Source organism: Chelonoidis abingdonii, chromosome 10, assembly GCF_003597395.2.
Source record: "Chelonoidis abingdonii isolate Lonesome George chromosome 10, CheloAbing_2.0, whole genome shotgun sequence".
In the NCBI taxonomy this organism is placed as follows: domain Eukaryota; kingdom Metazoa; phylum Chordata; order Testudines; family Testudinidae; genus Chelonoidis; species Chelonoidis abingdonii.
Window position 1 is genome coordinate 18,815,430 of NC_133778.1, and position 25,265 is coordinate 18,840,694.

General features: G+C 42.0%; 1 protein-coding gene across 1 annotated transcript; it reads right to left on the reverse strand.

The window, feature by feature from the left end:
• Positions 1–255: 255 nt before the first annotated feature.
• On the reverse strand, positions 256–15,030 carry ICOS (inducible T cell costimulator). Its single transcript, XM_032766892.2, has 6 exons — positions 14,775–15,030; positions 7,544–7,585; positions 5,167–5,505; positions 3,690–3,802; positions 2,917–3,007; positions 256–2,223 (listed from the first exon to the last, which is right to left on the reverse strand). Exons 1-5 carry the CDS (start codon positions 14,830–14,832, stop codon positions 2,918–2,920), a joined length of 642 nt encoding a protein of 213 aa, XP_032622783.1. The 5' UTR covers positions 14,833–15,030; the 3' UTR covers positions 256–2,223; position 2,917.
• Between the last annotated feature and the right edge of the window lie 10,235 nt (positions 15,031–25,265).

Below are 25,265 nucleotides of genomic sequence, written 5' to 3' on the forward strand. Positions count from 1 at the left end.
GTCCCAGTCTGGCAGGGAAAACAGGCTCAGAGGTAATTCTAGCACATCAGGTGATAGTCCCAAAGGGGTTTCTGTGACCGAACCTGTCACAGGCCTATTATACCTGCCACCCATAAATAAAGCACACATCTCCCAGTTCATTGCAGGGATAAACTGCAAACACCTTCTTCCCTTTTCTACCTCCTCTTATGGGTTGAGGGGTTTGTTTCCTCCGGATGGTGTGCATGAAGTTTTCCAAGCAGTCTAAGAGCCATGTGGTGTAATAAAAATCAGATTTATTAAGAGCAGAGAGATCTCATATAAAACAAAGAAATAGCAAAGTTTTAAACTAGACCAAGCTCATCTAGAGAGGCTCGTTTCTGTAACAGGGTGTGAAAATGTGACATTTTTAGAACTCAATGATTTTTTCCCCTAAACAACTTGGGGCAGACTCACACCTTGTGTATTATCAGAAAATACCTCCAGGACAACCTCTGGTTTCTCTTGGGAACTTGTAGTTTCATGAGACTCCTTCTCAGTCTAGTAATAGGTTCCTTTGGATTCACAGGTGTTACACAGGGCTCTCATAGCCAGCACATCTCACGGATAAGTAAGAGCTAGGGATTGTTATCTAGCATCTTTCATCAATAGATCTTCAAGTGGTTTACCAAGGAAGGCAGTTTCATTATCCCCATTGTACATAAAGGGAAAGTCCTGAAGTCACCTGGCAGGCCAGTAGCAGAGCCAGCACTAGCACCCAGACCTGAGTTCCAGTGCAGTGCTCTAGCCACAGACATTCTGGTTTGCTGTTTATTATTTATTCATTATTTGTTGATTCTCCTGGACTCTATGTACTTGTCTGAAGGTAGATCAGCTCAGCTGGGGACTTTCAGCCCTTGTCTGCAAAACCACCTCATTCAGGGTCTGTTGTGGAGAAGCCCTTATGAGATAGTCACTGCCTTCCTTTCTAAGGTTAACTGTCCCTGATCGCAGAAGCCACCTGGCTTTCTGTCTGATAGAGACTGGAAGTATTTCTTACTGGGATTTCTGCTTCGTAAATGAAATAGAGACATTGGTTTTAATATGATGCTCTAATTTTAGAGTGACTGAACAGTGATGTGCTATGCACTGCCTGGCAGGATATTCAGGTTTGATTCCCAGTGGGCCATTTAACGCATACTATCAATAGACTCTGAAGGTGATTAAGGCTTTGAGCTGCTCTAGGGGAAATGATAAAGGTCTGATGCAAAGCCACAAAAGCAAGGTAGTGCCAAGTTAAGACTGAAACTTCATCTTCCTCTGTTTCTAGGTGATGAAAGACTCTTGAATATTCTGGTCTTTTGTATCTTACTACGTATGTGCTGTAATACAGATAAATAAAGGGATGGGATAAGGAGGCTGTGCCTTGCTTTCTCATGTAGAGACTGATCCTGCCACCTTTACTTATGTAATTAAGAGCCTCAGTCTTGGGATTTTAATATATAAAATGTATACTGGAAGAATTTTGTTCTTCTAGAAAAAAACTCTGTAATTTCCCTAGCTCTACATGGAAAAGAGGATCCCTGCAGTCTGGGTTGTGAAGATGTAGTGAGAATCCAAAAAACTAAAAAAAAGATGCACAATAACTGAGATTCTAGATGACACTAGAAAGTACATTATACACTCCTTCCATTGTTTCTCTATTGTCTGGAGTCCCCATCCAAGGGACAGAATGTACATATGCACTAAAGTATCCTAGTGTGGTGCTGTTAAGAAGTGTAAAGACCAGTCTTGCTAAACTGGCCATAACAAAGCAGTAATATGTGCAGTAAAATGGCTGCTGTTGCGGGCCATGCTGCTGGAGTGGGCAGTGGAGGTAGTTCATTTTTTTTCCGTTGGAGGTATCATAGAAGAAACCTTCTGCAGAAGGTATAACATAGTTGCTCTATGCAGCACTGCAGCAATATCCTTGGCAAGGAAACATTCTACATTTTTCAACTACAAGATTTTTTTTTTTTTTTTTATGTTGTCACACTTGATATGCAGTCAATGGATTTGGCCATGTCCACGTTAACACAGAATATCTGGAGCAAGACACAACTGGAAATAACTCTAGAGCTAATGGCTCATTGTTGAGCAGATCAGTATCGTGTGAGTTCAGTCTCGGAAAATCTCTTTGGCTGTGAAACTGACATTCAAGTGGCTGGAGGCTGAAGGTTCCAGGAAACTTCCTGTGCCACAGATGACCTACTTGCAAGTTCACACCTGGAACAGAAATTGAGAATTGGTTGTAAACAAGCCTGCATCACTCCAGCTTCTAGCTCTGCTCCCCTTCTAAATTGTGGCTGATTTCTATATAAGGGCCCATGTCGGGTGAAAACTCCTGACACCCTCCCACACCTGAGCCAACAGCCACAGCCTGGCCTTTATTGTAATGGTCCAAAGTTTGATAAACAGATATACTCAGAGCTGAACTAGAGGCAGTTCCCCAGAGTCACTTTGGGAAAGATGTATCCGACGAAGTGGGTACTCACCCATAAAAGCTCATGCTCCAATAAGTCTGTTAGTCTATAAGGTGCCATAGGACTCTTTGCTGCTTTTACGGATCCAAACTAACATGGCTACCCCTCCAATATTTGGGAAAGTTGTGGCATCACAAGAGTCTGAATCAATTGATGCTTCACATCAGTTCCTCACTCTTGAAGTTATTACATGGCCCTGTTCTGAAGCACTAACATTTCTGGGGACTGGTCCGCTATTCTGATCGGTAAGCTCTTTGGGGATTTTGCTTTTAGATTGCTATTCCTGTTGGATGGCACTATGTACCCAGATAAATTATAACAACTTATAACACACGCTCCTAAAGCCAGTTGGAGGCAGGTCAGGCCAACCCTTCCTAACAGAGAAAGCATGTTGCTAACGATGTAAGAATGATTCAGCAAAAAGACATAGTACCACCTTAGAACGCTGGTTTTCTAGCTGCATTCACTGCTGCCATGGGCATATATTCACTGTTGAACTCATGGGAGTTGGATTCACATTGTTGTGTCTGCAAAGAAAATGCTCTGAATTTAGTTGATTGTCTCTAACCCCCATTCACTCTTGCCTTTGTCCTTTTAATGGGGTGGTTAATCTCACTCTTCTTTCAATGGGATATTAATATCAGAGCCTCCAAACTTCACAAATTGGAAGAGGAAAGCAGACTCTGCTCAACAAAACTCTCTTCTTCTTCTGTGGCTGTTACCTTTTGTTTTTAAGAGGTTTTGCTCGGGAACAGAGCTGGAATTACTCCTCCTTCCCCTCTGAAGAAAACAACCAAGTGAATTGCTTTCCAAGGTATTTTTGCTGACCTGTGCAGAGTTGTTCTTTCTTCCTGTGGCTCCAGGTCTTTAAATCAGTAGGCTAATCTGACTTAAAAAAACTAAAACTGAGCTGCTGTCACTGATGACTGAATTACATGTCATTGAAACTCTTAGCACATGCTGTGCATGTGTCTGTAACACACTCTTGAGCGAGAAAGTACACTGCTGCTTTACAGCGCTGCAAGATAGTGCACTCGCTTCGTGGAGGTGGGGTTTTTTATAGGGCTAGGAGAGCTCTTTCCCAGCACTAGTGCCGTGATGACACAGCCACGTTAAAACGTTGCTAGTGAAGACATACCCTAAATCAAACTAAATCAGACCCTCAAAGTATCAGCTTTGGACCTAGGACTGTGTATGGAAATTGCTTACCTTCTTTCTTAAGCAACAGGCTACTATGCAGCAGATACAGGAAACCATGGAAAATGCAGTGATCCCAATAAGCATCCATGACGTCATTTCTGATACAAAGCAGGTTTCTGAGTCTAGAACACATTAAAAAAAATCACTGAGGATTAGCAGTCTAAATTATTCCCCCCATACACTTTGTGTAGGTGAGATCAGTGCTTAGAGTGGTCTGGAAAAAGTGGGTGCTGGGGTAGGGGTGGGAGAATCATAATCTTGGAGTGCCAGCTTTGGTAAGATAGTGACCCCAGCTTGCTTTAAAAAAATTTTTTTTTTCAGGTTTGTAATCCCATGCATTTTAAGCAGTGGAGGAAATGGCAGAAGTCAGTGTTTGAGAGGGATCTAAATGATTGGTTGGCTTGGTGAATGGACTCGAGGAAGACACGCTGAGCATGAGGCAGAATGCAGCAATGGTCCAGAGGAGTTTGTGTGAGGAAGAAGTGAAAGAGGTATCGAGGTTAATGTTGTTGACAGAGTGGAGGGAATAAAGGACAATCTGAAAGGAGACCAGGGCTGTATCATGGGTGGGCCTTGAAGGCCCAAACCAGATTGAGTATTAATTTAATGAGTAGCGCAGTGGGGAGTCAGTGGTCTAAAGGACTGGTGAGAGAAAGGAATTTGGAAGCAACATTTTGGATGAAATGGAGAGAGGCAAAGTTAGAGATCGGAGGAGAGTGCCGTAGTCAAGGCATGAGATGACACGGCTGTGGCCGAGCAACCTGGTGGCCCAGACACAAAGGAAGGGGTAGCTTTTGGAAATGTTAGGCAAGAGAAGTGACAGGATTTGGATGATAGATTAATCTGTTTTTAAGGAACCACTAAATCATCAGATCTGACATAACATGGACGATTGAATTTCACGATTACCCTGGTATTCCCCAGATGCTGGGGGAGGGAAGGGATGGAAGAAGAAGAGAGACAACTGGGAGGATGGTTTTATTATCCATCCTAACAGAGGACAAAGGCAGGGGCTTGGGCGGAGAGATTATAAACTTGTTCAGCTAGAGGCGAGACACTGGCAAACCAGCCAAGGTGAGATACCTGAGACACGATGAATGGCAACTCAAAAGATGATTGATGTTCATTCAGCACCCATTGGGGTGCAGTCACAGACCCTTTCAGATAGACAGCAAAATGTCCTTTAGATTTTGATAGACTGTCCCAAGTTACTTAACAGACCCAGGTCCTGATTCAAAGATGTGAGCAATGGGAGTTGTGAGCGCTCAGCACCTCTCTAGATCAGGCCATAAGTTAGATGTATGCATTGCTTCTGGTACATATACTGATAACTAAGACTTTGCCTGTGACACATGCAGGTAAACCTCAGAATGGATTTTTGTGCTAATCTAGAATTAATTCAAGGTTTGTCTTTGGTATCTTAGAGAAACACTCTCATTTATATCTCTCTAAAGCTAGAGTAAGGAGAGAGGGGCTGTGAACTTACCATGGATATACAAATAGGTTTCATTGACCCTACAGTCTATGTAGGGAGCAGGTAAAAGGATTTCCAGGCAGCAGAGATAAATGCCGGTGTGCTTGCTTTCCAAATTTCTGAGAATGAAGGATGTACTATTGCCAGAGTGCACCGGCTCACAGTAGCTGCTATTAGTTTCAGGTATTGACTTCCCATTCTCCATGTGGAATGCACAGATTTCCTGCCTCTCGTGCCCTTTCAGCAGTGTCATGCTGAATTCAGTAACATTTTTAGGGTCACTGAAGTTGAATTTGAAGATCCCATTGTGAAATTCAACTGTCACCTGGGGGTCAGAGACAGTCGGTTGTTCTGCAGAGAAAAAAATTATTATACTATGCAGGAAAATCTCCAAGTAAATATCAAACCAGGTAAACATATCTGTAGCACTGAAATCTACTGAAGTGTGCATGTCCAGAACTGTATGGTTTTGGAGAGTAACCCACAATGAGCATTCCCTTGATAGCAGAAAGAGAGAGAAAAATATATCCTATATCGCTTATGGACACCCTTGAATTCTCTTCCGTCTTGTTGCTAGGCACATTTAATACATTAGCTCCTCACTTAAAGTCGTCTCGGTTAACGTTGTTTCATTATGTTGCTGACCAATTAGGGAACATGCTCATTTAAAGTTGTGCAATGCTCCCTTCTAACATCATTTGGCAGCCGCCTGCTTTGTCCACTGCTTACAGGAAGAGCAGCCCATTGCAGCGAGCTGGTGGGGGCTTGGAACCTGAGTGGACTGGCAGCCCCCTTATCAGCTCCCTGTTTCCCTAAGTTCCTTGTGGGCAGCTGCCCAGCAGGCTACCAATTGCCGGCATGTCAACTGTCCCTCCCCCCACTGCCATGTGTTGCTCCTGCCCCCTGCCTTGGAGCTGCTCCCTGAGACTCTGTTTGCTGTGGGGGGGCGGGAAGAGGGGAGGAAGAATGGAGCTAATGTCAGGGTGTCCCCTTCCCCCCTGCTTCTGCACCCCACTTACCCCATTTTTCATAGAGCAGTGAGGGACACACAACAGGGCTCAGGACGGAGGGAGCTTGCTAGCTGCAGCTGCAGTCTCAGCAAACTGATCTAATTAACAAGGCAGTGTAATTAAAGGAAAAATGCACATCTCTCTCTCATGCACACACGGTGTGTGTCTATGTCTCTGTCTGCGATATTGTCTCCCCTGCCTCCATTCCTGCTGCCTTGTAGAGTGTGAGAGTTAAACCTTGAGGGCTCAGCCACCTGCTAGTTCATCATTTAGCAGTAAGGCATTCCCAGGGAAATATCCCACCCTCTGACTCCACCACCTCAACCAAGCTTCACAATGATCATCACTGTGTACCAGTATTAAGTTGTTTGTTTAAAACGTATTGTGTGTGTGTCTGTCTATCTATCTAGTCTTTCGTCTGGTGAAAAAAAATTCTGGGGAACCTAACCCCCCTATTTACATTAATTCTTATGGGGAAATTGGATTCGCTTAACATCGTTTCACTTAGTCATATTTTTCAGGAACATAATTACAACTTTAAGTGAGGAGTTACTGTATTCAGATGTTGAAACAAGGAATAGAATAGCTCGTGAAGATGCTGCTGAATAAATATGTGCACTAACCCAGTGTAAGCTGGTGTAGGTCACTGTTAGTGTTTAGATACTGCATACTAGTAATTTGTATTATGGTAGTGCCTAGAGGCCCCATTGAACCCAGCATTGTGTAGAGAGACAGTTCCTGCCCTAAAGAGTTCATAATGTAAATAGACAAGACAAACAAAGAGTTGGAGAAGATGATCATATTCTTCTTTTACAGATGAGTAAGTGAGGCACAAAGATTTACCCAAGGTTACAATGAGGTAGAACTGAATACAAATCTCCTATGTCCAGGTTCAGTGCCTTATTCATAAAACCATCCTTCCTCTATGCAAGGACTATTAAGCCTGACCTTAATAATTGACATGTTTATATCTCCTCTTATCATTGAAGCATCCTGGGGTAGGGAGAAGGAATGTCACCTTATGCCCACTCACACCACCCAAAATCCACATCCAGTCTGGCCGCAGGTGCTCACAAAAATCCCTGAGAAGTGAAGCCATCACCTCATACGCAGCAAAAATTATTCAATTTTTTTTTTTGAGAAGTCAGTTAAAACACCTGACTGAGGATCTCCTAGTACCTCCCAGTTTGGCTTTTGTAGGAGTCAGTAGCTAACAGAACTAGGAAAGCCTTTGGGAAGATGCATGAATTGCAATGTCCATTGTAAAGAAGGACATGTTTCCATTTCAAGAACCAGTATATTGTGAAACAAAAAATTTTTACAGCCCTCTTAAGACAATTTATGGAAATATTAGCTGTTATTTTAAAAATATCTCTTACCTATATTTTTGCATAGTCGATGTGATGAACAGCGTTCAGTTCCTGAAAAATAAAATGTAATTTGCTGTTTAAAATAACTAAGGGGTCATAATGTGATGTAAAGATAGTGACATCATTTTCTAGTGCTAAAAATGAAATCCTACAATGCAATAAAATCATTGCAAAACATTTAAATCAGAAGCTAAAGAACATTAATTGTTCCAGCATTAAGATCAATCACTTATGTAGCATTCATTAATTCACACAAAACACCCACACAAAATAAGTATTAACTGTATTTTGCAAGTAGAAACTGAAGCTGCAAGTTAAGTAATTTGCCTAAAGCTACAGAGGGAATATGTTAGACAGGATTCAAAATCAGAAGTTATTGGACCATGTACTCAGATGATAGTCAAGGCCTTATATTTCTCTTATCAGGGCTTGTAAGATCAGAAGGATGCCAGCCAGCCAGCCAGATAGAAAAGTCTGGCTCTTCACTTCTGATGATATTTTCAGTAAGGCTTTCAAAAGTCACTTGGATTGAAAGATTCACTTCAAGCAATTTTATTTTGCTATGCTAGAGAAATAGAGTGAAAATAGTTAATTAAGAATTTTAATGAGCCAATATATTATTGTTTTGATATTACAGTATTTCTAGTGGCCCCAGCCAGACTCAGCCCCTATTGTACTTGGTGCTCTACAAAGCTATTCTAAAATCCAGTCACTACCCCCAAAGAGCTTGCAATCTTGTCCCGATTCTACAAACACACAGGCATAGATAATTATATGCTTCAGTCTTTGCAGGGTCTGGCCTAGTATGCTCTGTTTCTGGACTCGAGTGATCTTTCATATTCATACTTTGTACTTCTTTCAAGTCTTGTTCACCCTCTTGCTGCCCGTTGGCCAGGGAATTGCCATAAGCAATGCACCTCTCCTACACCAAACTTGCTAAAACCTCCTTATTAGCAAAGACATCAGAAATACCAGTTGTTTGTCAGACTAAAAAAAGTCCTTGAAAACGTTAGTTTTTGTCATGTCTATTGTACATTATTTGAAAAGTTGTTGTATTTTGACTAACTTGTTTCCCAGTAGTAAAAAGTATTAAGTGTGGGGAGGGGGGATGAGGCAGAACTTGAGGAAGATAATGGCTGCAAGCTTCCCCCTACCTTACTCTCCATTAGACCTTAATGCATCCTGAAGAGAGAGAGCAAGAACATACACTCTAGTGAGTAGGGAGATCTGAGTTCTATGTCCACAGACATGCTGAGTGACCTTGGTCAAGTCTCTCCATTCCTCAGTGTCCTCAGAACATTTAGTAATATGTACATCCCTGGAAGGTGCCCAGAGGCACTTCTGTTGAAATATTCTGTTGAATATTTGTAAAATACTCTGAGGTGTTCCGTTGGCAGGTGCTACAGAAACAAGATATTGTTGTCACCCCTGTATGACTGAGTCATACTCTTCCTCTGTTACCGCATGGCCTCTGGTCCACTATGCCCAGTCATTTACCCTTCTCTGATGCTATGACAGTTCTAATCGTCCGTACCACTTTCCGGGCTATTGCCGTATATGTGGACACTCAAGATATTGGTGTCCCATTCCCACGGGTGTGGTGATAGGACAGATAGGTAAAACGCCCAGGTGGAGTATAGATGTCAGCTCCAGTATACGCACTACAGACCAAAACTTTTTATACAATAAAGTAACCAACACAAAGTGCCAGCACCAAGAGAAAGAATGAACATTAAAATAATTCTTCCTGCTTTGCATATTCCTAGGTAAAGTTTGATGGGGGGAAAAGTTGCTGTGCTGTTGTTAATTATTTTAAGTAAAGATTTGGTAAATACTGTCTAATTGTAGGGGCTGTAGTTTGATAGTTAGTTTTAACATTAGGCAGCACATTGACAAATCAGTAAAGAGAAGAAAAAAAGTTCAAAATGTATCAGTGTATCAGGTGTAAAGCTTACAGTGTTTACCTAGTATTTTAAATCTCATCTAAAATTTTTGAGGCGTGTTTAATAGTAGTCTGGGGCTCTTTAGATTTGTGGTTCAATTGCTTTGGTTAAATAGGGCCAAATTCTGCTATACTTTCTAACACTGAATAGCATCTCACTCCACAAATAGCCCCACTGAAGTCAATGGGACTATGTGATTATGTATGCTTAAGTGGGCCACAAGCTTTACACAGCAGTGAATTTCATCCTAAAAACCTATGCAGTACTAGGGTGACCAGACAGCAAGTGTGAAAAATTTAGACGGGTGTAGGGAGTAACAGGAGCCTATATAAGAAAAAGACCCCAAAATCAGGACTGTCCCTATAAAATCAGGACATCTGGTCACCCTATGTATCACACTGTTTCCACACTCCCTAGTGGCTGGTCCAGATAGAGGATAGCAAGCTAATTTTACTACAAGCTAATGGAGTTATTCTTTTTGTGCAAGTGGTGGTGATCTGTCTTGTATGCTGAGGTGTCATCCTTACTGCTGACCAGTGATAGAAATGGCAGGGGAGGGTCATTAAGTATACAATTCATGTGTGACTGTGCCCAGCTGAAGGATAGTTTGTATCTTCCTGAGCCCAGAATTTTAACCACCAAGACGACTGAGGACTGATAAGACCATGTCACTGAGTAAACATTTTGGTAAATATGATGTAATAATCAGTTTCTGTGGAGTAACAAGTGAAAATGCTGCCAGGCTGTAGTACTGCAAAAAAGGGTCTGGGAGCTGAGTGAGTCAACCGTAAATTGAGTAAACTGAAAGACTCAACGATGTGATGCAGTTGCAAAAATGACTAATATTCTTGGGTGTATTAAAAGGAGTGTTCTAAGACACGAGAAGCAATTGCTCTGCACTGCTGAGCCCTCAGCTGGAGTAGTGTACCCAGTTTTGGTTGCCATACACTAAGAAACATGCACAAATTTGAGAGAGTCCAGAAGAGGGAAATAATGATAAAATGTTTAGAAAACCTGACCTGTGAGGAAAGACTAAAAAATTGGGCATGTTTAGATTGGATAAAAGACGTCAAGGGGGAGGATGCAGCTCCTTGTCCTACCCTCCGTAGACAAGACATAAGCTAAATCTTCAGCAAGGAAGAGTTAGGTTAGATACTAGGAAAATCTTTCTATTTATAAGGATAGTTAAGTATTGGAACAGGTTACCAAGGGAGGTTAGGGAGTCCCTTTCATTGGGTGGTTTTAAGAACAGGTTAGACAGATTCCTGCCAGGGATGGTCTAGGTAGATATTGTCCTGCCTCCGCATAGTAGCATGGAGTAGATGACCTCTCGAGGTCCTTTCCAACCTTACCTTAGTGATTCTGTGATTATCGCAGCATAAAGAGAGCAACTCCTGTGAATGAGGTTTTAATGATGTATAAGAGAACAACAACAGATCACCAGTTTCACAAGCATACTTCATAAGCCCAAGTTAGCTTTGCCACTGAAAGCTGTGTTTTTCCTTGCCAAAATGGAGACTGCCATGAAGTGTTGCAAAAATGTCTCTGAAAATTGCAAGATGATTAATATAGAAATTGTAGCGAATACTGTTTTCTAACTACTAGATAGTATTGGGTGGAAATGAATTCCAAATTGTGCAAACCTCTGAACCTTTAGAGTTCTTGCCAGTAGCTAGTGGTTGCTTCTGCTGTCTTCACTGTCCCAAATGTGCAGCTTTAACAGATGATACAACTTTGCAAAATCCTATTCACCCGAACACTTGGAATGGGTAACATTTCTGACAGGCCAATACAACATCATTAGGTTTTTCATTATCATCAGTCATTGTGGAGTGAGACAGACAAGGAGATTTGTGTGTCCACATGGATAAATTTTTCTTGTTCCAAGATTGGATGTTACTATCATCCTATCAATTCTGGATAGAAACTAGCTAGATACATGTAGATGCGATGGGTGGGAATGTATAAGCACTGTGTTTTATACCAAGTGCAAAATGGCCTCTTCCTTTTCTGTATTAAAGCATTTGGAATGGTGCCATCTTAGAGGTTGTATTTTTTTCATTAAAATCAGGCTGAAGTAATACAGTAGCAATAAGAAGCCTGTGGCAGGGGTTAAAATCTCACAGAGGCAGGTGTAACTATGGATTTAAGTGGAGTTTCTCTTGGTTTACCCTGGTTTAAGGAAAAGACTGTGGCCACTTATATTTCTGGTTGCAATGTGGAGCTGATGGGTACAGGCATGCGTGTGCAGACAAGCATGCATAAACTTTGTTGGCTTCCATAAGAGATTAAAATCTGTTTCTAACAGTCCAGCCAACATGCTTCCTGAGTTAAGAGCATCTTCCTGAGGATCTTCAATAGAGTCAGTGGGCACTTTGGTGAGGGCTCAAGGATTTCTGCACCATTGGTGATTGGATGGCCAGTAACCAGTAGGTGTTTTATTTGCCAGCTGGCTACCAACTGCTACTGGCTTTCAGACTGGTCAATGACTCAATGCCATTTGCAAGTAGCCCAGGTAAAATTGCAGCTGGCCATAACAGACTTAAAAAATAAAATGAAGTTTAACCCTCATTTTGAAATTTGGAGTTGAGGGTGGGACAGCTGGGTGGAAATAGTCTTGGACCATTGGGTGGAGGTGAGGGGATTTTGTTTTTGTTCTGTGGTTTGACTCTCAGAACACAGCCTTAGTTGTAATGTACTCATGAAAGTCACAAACTTTCTCAGCTGCTGAAGATGAGCTTGGATTATTTTTTTCTTCTTCCAGTAGCATAAAGAAAACAAAAACAGCTTTAAGTCACTGTAGCACTGACCCTTCCAGCCCCTCTAAGCCGATGCCCTCTGAACTCAGTCAAACTACTCACATGTCTGAAGCTAAGTGTGTGCATAAGTCTTTGTAGAAACAGGGCCCAGACTCAAAGAGCAGAGCTATCCTACAGGAAACAAGGTGGTGGCCACAGATGTACTACTTTCCTATCTATGCTATAGGATAAACATAAATTATGGTGGTCTCTATTAAAATGTCAGCATTTGCCATTCAGTACCTCACTCTAGTATCTGAGATGAGCATGGCTTCTCCCTACACTGACAACAGGAGGTTTCCATTGTAACCCACAATAACTGTTGGCAAATCTTAACTTTTTTAAATGGCTACAAGAAAAATATAGAATAGACAACTTTCCACAGCCAGAACCCCACTGCTATCTGATCTGCAGCCCTCTGGCAGTGTTACCATGACCTTTAGATAGGCAGTTTACTAATATGGAATCTCTTGGAGATTTTGTGGAGAAATATGCTAGGGAAATTTGTTGGAGGGAGAAATTCAAAGAGGACCAATGTAAAGCCCTACCAAGATAAACTGAATAAATACAAAAAACTCATGTCAGATTGAGAGCCTGATGTTTTCATTTTCTCCATTTAGTCCCTGGTCCTGCATGCTTTATGAAGGGTCAAATTCCATTTAAATGAAGTCAATAGCTGTCTGGGTAGGGACTGGAGCATGAGGCTGCACAGTCTCATACTGATTTCTTTATCACGATTAGGCCACAAAGTTGCAAAGACTAAAATAAATTTTAATTTACATGGTACAGTTTCTGATTAGAAATATATCCAGAGATCATGACTAGGGCCTGCAAATCTGAAGGCATTTTTGTTAAAATGCTACGACGTTTTTCCTACTGAAATTCTGCTAAAATGCTAGGAAATAGTATTTTATAGGGTAGCATATTCCATAAATTCTTTGCTTTCTTGTTGACATAGTCTAAATCAAACAGCCCCTTATTTTGCCCCATCTTGTCCATTTTAATAATAACAATAATAGTAAATAATTACCGTGTTATGTGTTGAAAGCAATGTAGAAAAACATTTCCTGAGAGATTTCATTTCTTCCCTCAGAGGAGTTTTGGAAATCACCCTCTTTACCCTCCCTTTGCTCCTCCTTGTGCTCTGATTTCCAACTTGAGGGTCAAAAAAATTCTAGGGTCTGAAAGAACATTCATTTACAGCCTTATTCTTTTTGTAGGAAATGTCCTTTCCAATGAATCCAGCTACACTGGATAAAACATGTTAGCTGGATGTTTCTGCCAAAATGGAAGTGGTTAGTATTGATGTTTGGTTTTCATTAATAGTTTTTCAGGTTAACTCCTCACTGAGACGAGGGCCAGCTCACACACTACTTGAGATATTGGGTGAAATCCTGACTCCACTGAAGTCAATGGGAGTTTTGCCATGGCGTTCCATAAGGCCAGGATTTCATCCATTCTTCCAATCTGCCTGTTTGAAGGCTTATGATGTCGGCATTACATTAGCTAACATTCTGAAGCATATCGTCTCAATCAAAAGGGCTAGAAAGTCTTTTTTACTTAAATAAAAGCTTAATTTCTGCATAAAACCCTGAAAGCACTGAAATTCCACAGACTTTAAACCTACTTTCTATCACTGGAATTTCAGTAGCACATGCTTCCAATGGCCCTAGGCATGACCTTCAAAGGAACACGTTTAAATGAGGCTTAGTAATAATACCCACCAAAGCCCAAACTTCAAAATATTGTTACTTAGGACAAATCACACTAAATCCTACAACAGTATGTAGGTTAATGAGATTTCTTATTTTAATCAAATATTGACTGAATTTCTGCACTGGAATGGTATGTAATGGAAAGTGAGTTTCAGAGAAGTTAAAAAGAACCGAGCTTTCGCATTATACTTTGCAGACTACAATGCTGCGTTAGGGTGCTGAATCCCATAAAATGCCTCATCAGTGTTATGGTCATTTTCAGATCGATGGCATCACCCATGGCTCCCTGTAAATCACTCTGCGTTTCCAGCCTGCAATATAAATGACCTACACCACTTCTCCAGCCCATATGTGTTTTCCAGGTTAAAAGAATTCCGCTCCCAAACATGACTCCTCCTTGAAATCAATAGCCCAGTATGGATCCCCTTATACACTTTTGAGTTTCTAATATATTAGATTCTGCTCCATAAGGGAAGATGGCTAAAGCACTACAATAGCTGCATCTGAAAGGTCACTCTAAGCAGATGAGTGAAGAAAGTAAACAGCCAAAGTGCATATTTTCATGTGTCTCAAAGACAGCACGAATGTTCTGTGCTGGCACCAACCTCTGTGGTGGTGGTAAGGCTGAGACTGACATCTTTCCTCTTGGCAACTATTTTTCTTAACTGTTTCTGTTCCCCCAATCCCATCCCGAGTCATTCCCTATTTACACATCTGGTCATCGTGTATCTTAAATGCCTTATGGATGATTATTGTAAGAAGCAAAACTCTGAATGTCACTTACCACAGAGAGCTTCCAGCTGAAGGCAGAGGAGACAGAAGGTTAAAACTCCTGACTTCATACTTGTCTGACACAGACACCAGCCCCAGCCGTCTGGCTTAAGTTTTCAAAGCTAAAGGAGAATTTACATTTTTGTCATTGTTGCCCCTTTCATAGGAAAGGAAGTGGTTTTGTGGGCAATGAGTGGAATTATACAATAACTTAAAGGGCTCTTTTATTTAAATAACCCATAGCAACATTATAGCTATGTCAGCAGGGGTTTTGCTATTACATGTGTCTGTGCGTGGGGGGAATGGCTGTGTTTTTGCTTTTGTTTCCCTCTAGTTCACATCTTACTTTCATCTTCCCAGCAGCAATAGCATCTGGGTCATTAGTTTACCTCATAGAATATAGGCCACCTTCGATATTCACTTTCACGGGTGGCTACTTCCAGCTTAATCCATCCCCTGCACGCACCATCATCACCTATCTAGTATGTGTCTTGCAAATACCAGTGTCCAGCAAGCCAGTCATGACATAAATTTGTTTTGGTTCTTTATCTATGTCAAATTGCTTTCTCACAAGCCACTGTTCATCATCAGTTTCTCTTAAACCACTCGTTGCTGTCTTTGTTTTAAAGCCATTAACGGATACAGTAAACCTGAGGGAATGGCTTACTGGTCTATGCACTGGAATCGAAGCACCTGGAATTCAATGGAAACCCAAAGTCAAATCTCAGGTGGATCAGCTCAGCCCTCTATCTTTCCAGGAGCTCATTCAAATGAGACCTTCAAACCCGAGGTTTTGTTTGATCTGCATAGACATTAACGATCTCATGGCCTCTCTGTAAAAGTGGAGGGAGTGTCCACAGCCAACAATTTCTCACTCTGCTTTTGTGTTGCTGTGCTCTGAGTTGCTGCTCTTTGTCCCAGAGGAAGCTGCACATGTGTGGTTTAGGGAATGCTTTAGGATCCTTTGGGATCAAAAGGGCTACATCCATGTCTAAATGATTATTTATACATGTATATTTTTATTATTAGAGTTTAAGAATTTAGTTCCTTTCAGCTGTATTTAAGCCTGTTAGCATTCCTGAATTTACAAAGATGATCTGAATGGCGTTAGTGTGCTCTACCCATGGAAATACTTGGATGACCCATTCAGACACTGCAGATATTCCAGAGACTGACCTTGGTTCACTTGGGATGTGCTTTGAATGTTACCAAATATCAAATCATTTATAAATAACGGGACTGGCTTGCACATGCCTTGCAAAGCGAAAATTCACCACCTTGGGTGAATACTCTGTTTAGATATTAATTTACTCACCCCTTTCTCAAAAAGTGCTGTTTCTCCCAGCACCATTGTCAGGAAACTTTTAGAGGGATACTGGCTCACAGCAGTTGAGCCAGTTCCTGTGATGGTGAGCCAGTGCAGCCTCTGATCACAAGCGGTATAACTTGCTAAGATGAGAAGCAGCCTGATCTAGGTAACGAAGCACAGGATTGAAAGCAGGGGGCTCCTATATTCCAATCCAACCCTGTACAGAATCTCTTATTGCCTTTAGCCTCTTTTAGCCTTCCTGCCTTTGTTTTCTTCCTCTATAAAATGGGGCTAATACTTTCCCACCTCACAGGGATATTCTTACTGAGAAAAGCTAACGCCAGTTCCAGCTGACATCTGGTGCAAGCAATCTGTTTCCACAGAACGCTACCTAGATCTGTAGCTATTTTTGGTCTCTCACACGTGTTTCCTTTTTCCAACCTACATTGGGCCCAGCAGCTCACTTCTCTTCCCCTGTCATTTTATTCTTTTAAAATTCTTCAGGGTCATGTTCTAGTCGTCTATCTATCCATTCCTCTAACAGCTTCTTCCATTCCACCTCTCCCATCTCGTCTTCCCCTTGTGCTCCTCACACACCAAACAGACCCTCTTTCAGTTGCACTGACTCATCTCTTTGGAACTTTTCCCCTTCCTCTGAGCTACTAAGTCACATCTTGTCTTTAAATCTTACCAAAAACCCTACCATACCACTGAGATTTAAACCCCATTTGCCCCTTCCCCATTACTGCATCTTTCCATTAGCCCCGGTTATAAATAATCTGCGGAAAAGTCCTTACTTTCAACATTGCTGCTTCTAAATAATAGAACACAACACACACAGTTCAGCTGGAAAATTACCTCGTCCAGCTCTCGGCCAATTCAAGATTGTTCTTTCTAGTGTACTGCTTTGTCCTGTCTAATTTCAGATGGCTCAGATGGTGGTAGCACAGCCTAACAGAACTCACTGTGAGGATTTTGCTTCTGATATTCTTCTTCGCTCAGTTCAATTGCATCATTCCTGCTCTAGCTGTGTTACTACCCTCTCCCTACCAGCAGCTAGTTATCTATCATATGCCCTTTATTCATCTTTTAACCGAGTTATACATTTTAACATTTCAGCATTCTGTTCTTTTTACCTGACTCTATATTCACCTCCCAGTTTTCTGCTTCTGCCTCTAAACGGGCAACTGCCCAGAGCTGTCTTAGTCTTCTCTCTCTTGCAAAGCATTTTGTGATCCTTTGTGTGAAGATGCCAAAGTCTGTCTATGCAAATGATATTATATTTTCTCCTGCTGCTCCTCGTTCTCTGCTTCAATAACTGGCCTATATTCTGGAGCCTCTATGCTGCCTCCATCAGGGTCAGAGCACAAAACTTCCACACTAGTGCTTTTATTTTTTTCTCTAGGGGAAGCAGGGGGTGGGGAGCTGACTTCTGTGCTATTTTTAATTTTTGTTGTGGCTTTCAAGACTCCTTCCTTCCCATTGAGCATGTAAACAAGTGACAGTCAGTCAAAGAGGAAGAGCTTTTGGCCCGAAATGCAGCTCATTTCTCTCTCTTGTTGTTACTCTGATTTTTCTTCCAGCTCTGTGGGACACTGCAGTGCAGGGCAATGGAAACAATCAGGATGCACCTCAGCTCAGGAGCAGGGCAAGTGCTTCTCTGCAGAACAGATACGATGAGTTGAGTTTGCTGGGGCGGGGGTGTGGCTGTTCTCAGTAAATTCTATCTAGTTCGGGTATCTGATGAATCAGTCTCTCGAAAGTGTAAGAGTAGCTCTTTCTGAGTATTTCACAGTCACTGATGCCTATCACACACCCTAAGAAAGAAAAATGATGGTCCATAAAATCCTACCCTACACTAAGTAGTTAATGTATAGACAGAGTCATGTGATGTCTGAATCTAAGCTTTCCTTTAAAAATCCCACCATGTTTCTTCCCCTCATCACTGGAGAGAAAAGCTCAAAAATGTGGCCTGATGCAGGGATGTCTGCCTGAGTCTGCAGACAGCCTCTAGGAGATGGAAGATCTGTAGCCATCAGAACCATGGAGGAAGCTGCCTGCCCCCATCTCCTGTTGCTCTGAATGGACAGGGCCCCCTGCTGCTGCTGCAGCTCCAAGGAGGCTAACCTGTCACCCTGTGGGGCCTGGAGTGGGAGGGGACAAGCCACTAGTCCAGCCTCAGCTTGAGTGGAGGCTGTGTGGGGCCCAGTGCAGGGATATGCCTAGGGACCTAGTTCACCTTTATCTGGCTGTCTGTGTAGACAGTGGGTATCTGTGTACATCTTTCATGAAAGTGTGTGACCATAAAATCTAACCCCCTTGTGGGTTTTGGACTCAGAAGCACAGTGACCGTATGACACTAAACTAAACACCACTAGAAAAATCTTCGCACTAGAATTACTCAGTGTGTCAGTAGGGTGGGAACACCCACCTGTGGTTATTTGGTCAACAATACTTTGGACTGAAAGAGAGTTTTGCCGTGGTAGGTGGGTTTTGTGGTGTGGCTTTATCTCACCAATGTTAGTGTTTGCTTTTTAAAGGTAAACTTTAGTGACAACTGCATAGGTGGGGTTTCAACGTGGAGTCTCTGTCGGTAGTAAGTTCCAGTGAGAAGCAAGCTGATGGCATGTTTGTCTGGATCTAAAGATGAATGTTGAAAATGACAAATTTAAATGTGACATGAAACAAAGCAAAATTAAGAGTTGGATCTTCAAAAGCACCCGAGTGACTTAGGAGCACATGTGGTGCTGACTTTTCCCAATGGACATAGGGACTTTTCAACATCCCATCTTAAAAGCTCATCTTAATTTGGGGGTTTCTTTCTGAACAAGCTACACGGAGCTTTGCTATGCAGTTCCCATTATAGAGAGGCTTAAACAAATGCTGCTTTGGTAGGAGTGGCATATCAACCTAGAAGAGAGAAACCCCAGCTTATGTAAGAATAAAAGCAAAGCTGCTCTGTTCTCAATGTATTGTGTTCAGAACTACTTGATCTATTTGTGCTCTACACATGTGCTAAGGGTAGGTAGAGGACCCTAGGAGCTGTACCAAACACTGCTTCCAACCTGCAGGTCAGAGAAAACTAAAAACCTCGGCCAATTCAAGATTGTTCTCTCTAGTGTATTGCTTTGTCCTGTCTAATTTCAGATGGCTCAGATGGTGGTAGCACAGCCTAATAGAACTCACTGTGAGGATTTTGCTTCTGATATTCTTCTTCGCTCAGTTCAATTGCATCATTCCTGCTCTAGTTGTGTTACTAGACTCTCCCTACCAGCAGCTAGTTATCTGTCATATGCCCTTTATTCATCTTTTAACCGAGTTATACATTTTAACATTTCAGCATTCTGTTCTTTTTACCTGACTCTGGGACAGTTCACAGCCTGGGCAGCACAAAGTAAAGGCCCTTCTGAAGACTAGGAGCTCCCAGCACTGCCCAACATGCAAGGAGGCTTTTTGTCGCACTCTGTCCTGCTCTCCTCAGATACTCCTTTATTTAAGGGCTCTGTGGTATCCCCCTGAACAAAGCTCCACATGTGGGCCACGCACTTTCCTCTGGAATAATATCACGTACCAATATGCAAATGCATTCATTCTAATTGGTGACCAAGCCTCTTGGGGTACTAACAAATGTTCACTGGTTGCTGTGACCTCATAGGGTTCCCTTTAGACTTTACAGAGTCTGGTCATACTATTGTCATCCTTTCTGTTCTTCCAAACACAGAGCAAAGATAAATGACTTCATGCAATTGCTGGGAACTGCCACATGGGGGTGCTGCTGACCTATAGTTTATCTCTGCCATAGACAGTTCAGCAGGAAATTGGTTCCTTTCTTTCCCTGTGACAGCAGCTACAGTCTGAAAAATGTCTGCAGTAAAAGTCTTTTAAAACAAGAACAATCAGAAGAAACCCCAGAAGCTTCTCTTATTCAAATGCGGTGATTATGCACAGATAATGTTACAGGCGACTCTTGTTACATCTGTATTCATCAATTTACATCTTCCGATCCATCTAGTTCTATTGAAAGGCAATCTTCCTCTGAGAAACAATACTTCATTGGTGCTTTGGTTTTGTTTGTAACACAGGAATGTTCAATAAATGCAACTATTTTAAGAGCTATGGCAGGATGCATTGGTCACTCTCCTGCCCAGTCTCAGTTAATGACTGTAACATGGGGAGACTTAAGTTGGGGACTGGTTTCCCATTTCATTTACACCAGTGTAAACCGAGCATAACCCATGGCCTTTAGTAGGGTTACTACAGAATGTAACTGTGTCATGAGCATCAGAATCTGGCTGCAGATTTTATAGCTGGCAAAGCCTGATTTTTGCATGTTATTTCCCAGGTTTCTGAGTTGAAATAATAGTCGCGTACACATTTTAAAGAAAACTCTTGGCCTCAGTGATGGAATGTGAAGCCTGCTCCGGAGATACTGGTGAAATGTCTTTGTTGTCCGGCTCCGAGCTCACTGTTTCTGTTTGGACAAAGGCGGGGTAGTGGAGGACTGCTCACCATACTCAGAAAGATTTGCGAAGTCTCACCGCAGAGCATAAGGCTCTTTCTTCTATGCAGGCATCGACACTATGTTGATCAAGGCTCATTTGTTGGATGACAAAGCACTAGCTTGTTAAAAGCAATTGAATCAAATCATGCTACGAAACAGGAAAAGAGCAAGAGATGACAGAATAGGTGAAATGAAAGTCATTGCTCAAGATGACATTGCGTCGCTATTGTTTCATTTTGAATGTCACTTTTTCCGTCCTTGAGGGGAATAGGTTTGGACTGTGATGCAAGACTAACACTCGATTAAGCTATTAGTGAAATCAGAATCATAATGGCAAGAGGACAGCGTTCTCCCATAAAGAAGAGAGAGCTTTCAGGATAAAATGTTCCTATATAGCCCACAATCTATATTAGGAGAGAATATTGGCCTTCTAAACCATTTTTTAAAATTGATTTACCAACTGGGAACTTGGTAGTTAACTGATGGGTATACAACAGGTGCTATAACACATTCTTGCGTTTCCATTGTCAACATTATTTCTAAGGTGATGTTGGGACTGAAAACAAATGCAAAGCAAGGTCGATGTTCTAGCAAATACGTGATATTGGCCTGTCCACAAGTTGATTTGGAAAAGGGAACGTTAAGAACTGAGGCAATGAAACATGTGAAGAGGATCTTGTGTAATGTCTTATCAAGGTAGAATAATTCCATCCTATCATGATAGCCCAAAATCCAAAGTCTCTATAAAAGGGTTCCATAGAATCACAGGAAATCACAGCAAGGAGCTGTCTTACAGAAGCAAAGGGTGAATTCTTCCCCCTTGTAAGCAATAAAGAGAATTTGGCATATTAATGAGAATCATAATGAACTAAACATAGAAATCAGTCATGTATTTTATCTAGAGAGCACATATGATTGAAATGACTACCATAAAACATTACTTTTTAACCACACGGATCACACATTTTGTTTAACTGGCCCCTTCTTGGGTTTCTGGGCTGTTTTGCAGATGATCTCTGGGTGTTTCTAACAATTTCCTAACATATACTTTGTTCAGGAGAAGGCACAATATGTTTTCCTTGCTTATATCACTTGTATCCCTGGCTTTGCAGAATTTAACAAGCTTACTTCTATCTCTTTGCCAGGAAGCACCTGTTTCTCAAACTGAGTTCAGTAGGAATTCAAGTGCTCTGCATCTCTCAGGATCAGCCCCTAATGATCTCTTCATTGTGAGCAGCGAGTCTCTCTCTTAGCCTGAGCTAATGGATCAATATGAGAGGAGAATGTATGCATTGTCTTAAATTGTCTGTCTTGTTGGATAGATTTCAAGCCTTAGCATTTTTAATCTTCTCACAGAAAGCCTGAAGGCTCACACTTCTGTTAAACAAAACAGCATTTATATTGTATTAATACCTACAGGTCAACCGCAGGGTTCCCATTATGCTGTTTATGGTGCTAACTTCAGTCTCTTGTATGGAAGCTCCACTTTGATTGAGCCTTCTTAAAGATTTTGGGATGCCACCATTCCAGAAGTGGGTTCACAGCTGAGCTAGCCTTTTCCCCAGAAAACAGATAATGCATATACCTGAATTTTATCTTAGAGTTAGCAAAGTTTAAATGGTAGCTGGTCATTCAATTAGCTTCAACAGACCCAATCATCTACTAAGAAACGTTCACACACTTATTTTGTGTATCTCTTTATCTCAACTCAACACAAAGGGTTGACTCTATCAACTTTCCAGTTATTGACAAATATTCGTTTGTTATATTTTTACTTTAAATCTTGTCAGTACACAGGGGACTGAACAGATCTGGAGGGAACGAAATGTGCAGCCTTTTACCTCTCTTGCTGCTTTGGATCCAGCCTATGTAAGTAACAGCAGCAAGATTTTGCCATCAGAAGACTGTTGATGGCTTCTGTCCATTCCATAGAGGACAGGTGTCCATATCTCAAACAGCAGCCTCATAACTGACATTTGCTGTTTCAAACTCAAGTACCCTCTCACCAGCAGAGCAGGTCGGGAGTGAGGTGCGCTGGCAATGAACACGGAGGAAGCTTGTATTGCTGTTGTCTGTCTCATACTTCTGAGTACAGATGGGCTGCTGTCTCTGGGCCTGACACCCAGCATCTCTTGCATCCCAGGAATAATTAATTTTTGGTACGGTTGTTAGTTATGGTAGTGCCCACAAAATGTGCTAGGCGCTGTACAAATGTAACCTCTGGGTTAATGTGTGTTATCAGTCCCATTCTGTGTCTAATCCCAGAAGATGAGAGTTTGTTACAGCTCCAGGTAGGGAGTCTTGGCTCATTAGTTCAAACTGTAGCAACTCATAATTTTAACTCTGCAGATCTCCAGTTCAGTCTCCTGGCTGAGATAGTGACTGGTGCACAAATGTCTTTCCGTCCAGTCTTTCCATCCTGTTTGACGTCTCATTTATTTCCTGTAGGACTTGAACTGTTTTCTAGTGATAGCAGTGGCGGGTCCCTAATGTTTGCTTGACCTTCTGACTTTGGTGCCTCTCCTGTCTTGAAGAAGGAAGCAGTAGCTGGGGAGCGGTGATGGGGGGGATTCATTTGTCCATTAACATTTTTCCCTTAACTTGGCATTCTTAGAACTGGGATGGTTCAGCGTTAGTATTCTAGCTTTACATGTGAGCTGGATGTAAAAGATATGGAAATGTATCTCTTCACTGAGATTTTCCCCCCCACATTTTGTGGAGTATAAAGAACTTCCTTCCGTCTAGGTATTTATCCCATGCTCGTCTGCATGATATCTGGGTTTGGTCTGGTTCGATACTTTGTTTTGTCTCTTTTGTTTTTAATACTGTCTGAAAGAACAGTGAGCTTGGAGAACTTGTTTTTTTAAAGGAAGTGGCTAGCCAATAGCCATTTGAGTTTTCTCAAGCTCTCTCGCCTCTGCTGTAATACCAAAGAGCTGATATTCACTGAAATTGACTTTGGAAGCAGACTGTAATTTTATTTGTTCAATTTTGTCCAAGCTTTTGAAATGCAGCATTCTCTGCTCTGTTGAAGCTTTGTAAAGTGCTGAGAGTTAATCTTACTATTTGTGAGGAATCAAACTCTCTCTGCCTTTTAGTGGCCAGCACAGGAGCGGGAATCTAAACTCTCCTCTTTATCCACATGGTACATCTCTTGCTGTCTAGTCAGCTCTCCTGGCGTAGCACAACCCCCGCAGTGGTGTTATCAGGAGAGGCAGGTTCTGTATACAAAGAGAAAGCAAAGCTAGCCTTGAAAAGAACTGTCATGCAGCTCAGTGAGCAGACTGGAGCCTGTGGTGTTTCTGGAAGGTAGTGTTGTATTATCTCCTAATGTAGTGTTTGTTGGTTAAGTACACAGCAAGGATGACCTGTTCAGTGCGGGTCAGGGTTCTGTTATATACACTGTAGCCTGTAACTCTCCAGAAGAATGGACGTTTGCATCAATATTGTTCCCTAAAGTACAGTAAAGTCCCTAATATAAACCTTGGGACTGCAGATACTTTTTAAATGTGAGAGTTCCAGCAAGGGGAGGAGAGCCCCTGAGTGGAATTGCAGCCTTACTAGAGTAAGTGCAGCTGATGCTCTGCCATCCCCTGTGTAAACCCAGCCTTCCCCATTGTGTGAAGCTCTTTCAGTTATTTCTGCCTATGTGTAAAGTGAGGGCTGAATCGTGTCCAGGCTTGACTGGCTGCACACATGAGAGGAGACGGTGCAAGGTGAGTACTCCACAAAGACACTCTCTCTGGCTTCGGAGTGAGCAGCTTGAGTGTTGGAGCTTACACATGCTGGGCCTGGCACCAAGGGAAATATTAGCCCCGCCACAGAGACCCCGAGGGGGAAGGGCCTCTCTGCTGCACCCACTGTGTTAGAGGCTGTCGCAATGGTGGCTCATTTTACTGTTACTTCATTCTTCCAACCCCATTCGCATGTTTCTTCCTCCTTTGCATTTCGTCACAAACCTAGACTGTGAATTCTCTGGGGACAGGGACTGTCTTCTTATTACTTGCTTGTATAGTCCCTAGCACAACAGAGCCCAATCTATGACTGCAAGACTTTCTGAAAGCCAACTCCCTTATAGGTGTCCAACACCATGAATCCAGAAATCTTGGCCACAATGTGCATCCATGCACACATACCATATTCTCAGCATGGCTCTCAGTCCTCTGGATGAGTTGCCATCAGTGGGGATCAAACCCCAGAACTCTGGATCTAAAAGCATGAGCCTCTACCACCCAATGTGTTAGCTCAAAGCCATTAGCATACTCATCAGGCCCAGCCACTGGAAGGGGACAGAGCACCACACTGTGTAAGTTGGGCTTATAAAAAAGCCTTACTGCTAAATAGCTACAACCAACAAACCCGTGACTTGGATGTTACCATGTGACTCTGAAAAGTGAGGAAAAGACTGAACACTATTATAGCCAAAGGCAAAGCCCCTACAGACGTGATACAAGAGAAATTTCCTGCCTTTAGTGGTATGATCCTCCATATGACAAGTACCAGTCGCATAAGCCTTTTCAGAGGAAAGATCTTTCTTCTCTGTAGAAACAGAGTGCAAACAAAAACTGCCATGACTTTTTCCTTATTTGTCAGTACCACACTCAAAATACAAACATTCACTTTCTGCCTTCCTAAAACTCAGGTTAGTCAACCCATAAACAAAGTAGTATTTAACTTTCCAGAATCCATTTGTC

Bases quoted from the DNA above. Each gene is read 5' to 3' on its own strand.
- ICOS (XM_032766892.2), bottom strand. From the start codon at position 14,832: ATGAAGTCAGGAGTTTTAACCTTCTGTCTCCTCTGCCTTCAGCTGGAA. The intron at 7,586-14,774 runs GTAAGTGACATT...TTTATTTTTCAG, and splicing joins TCAGCTGGAAGCTCTCTGTG to GAACTGAACGCTGTTCATCA. The intron at 5,506-7,543 runs GTAAGAGATATT...TTTTCTCTGCAG, and splicing joins TCGACTATGCAAAAATATAG to AACAACCGACTGTCTCTGAC.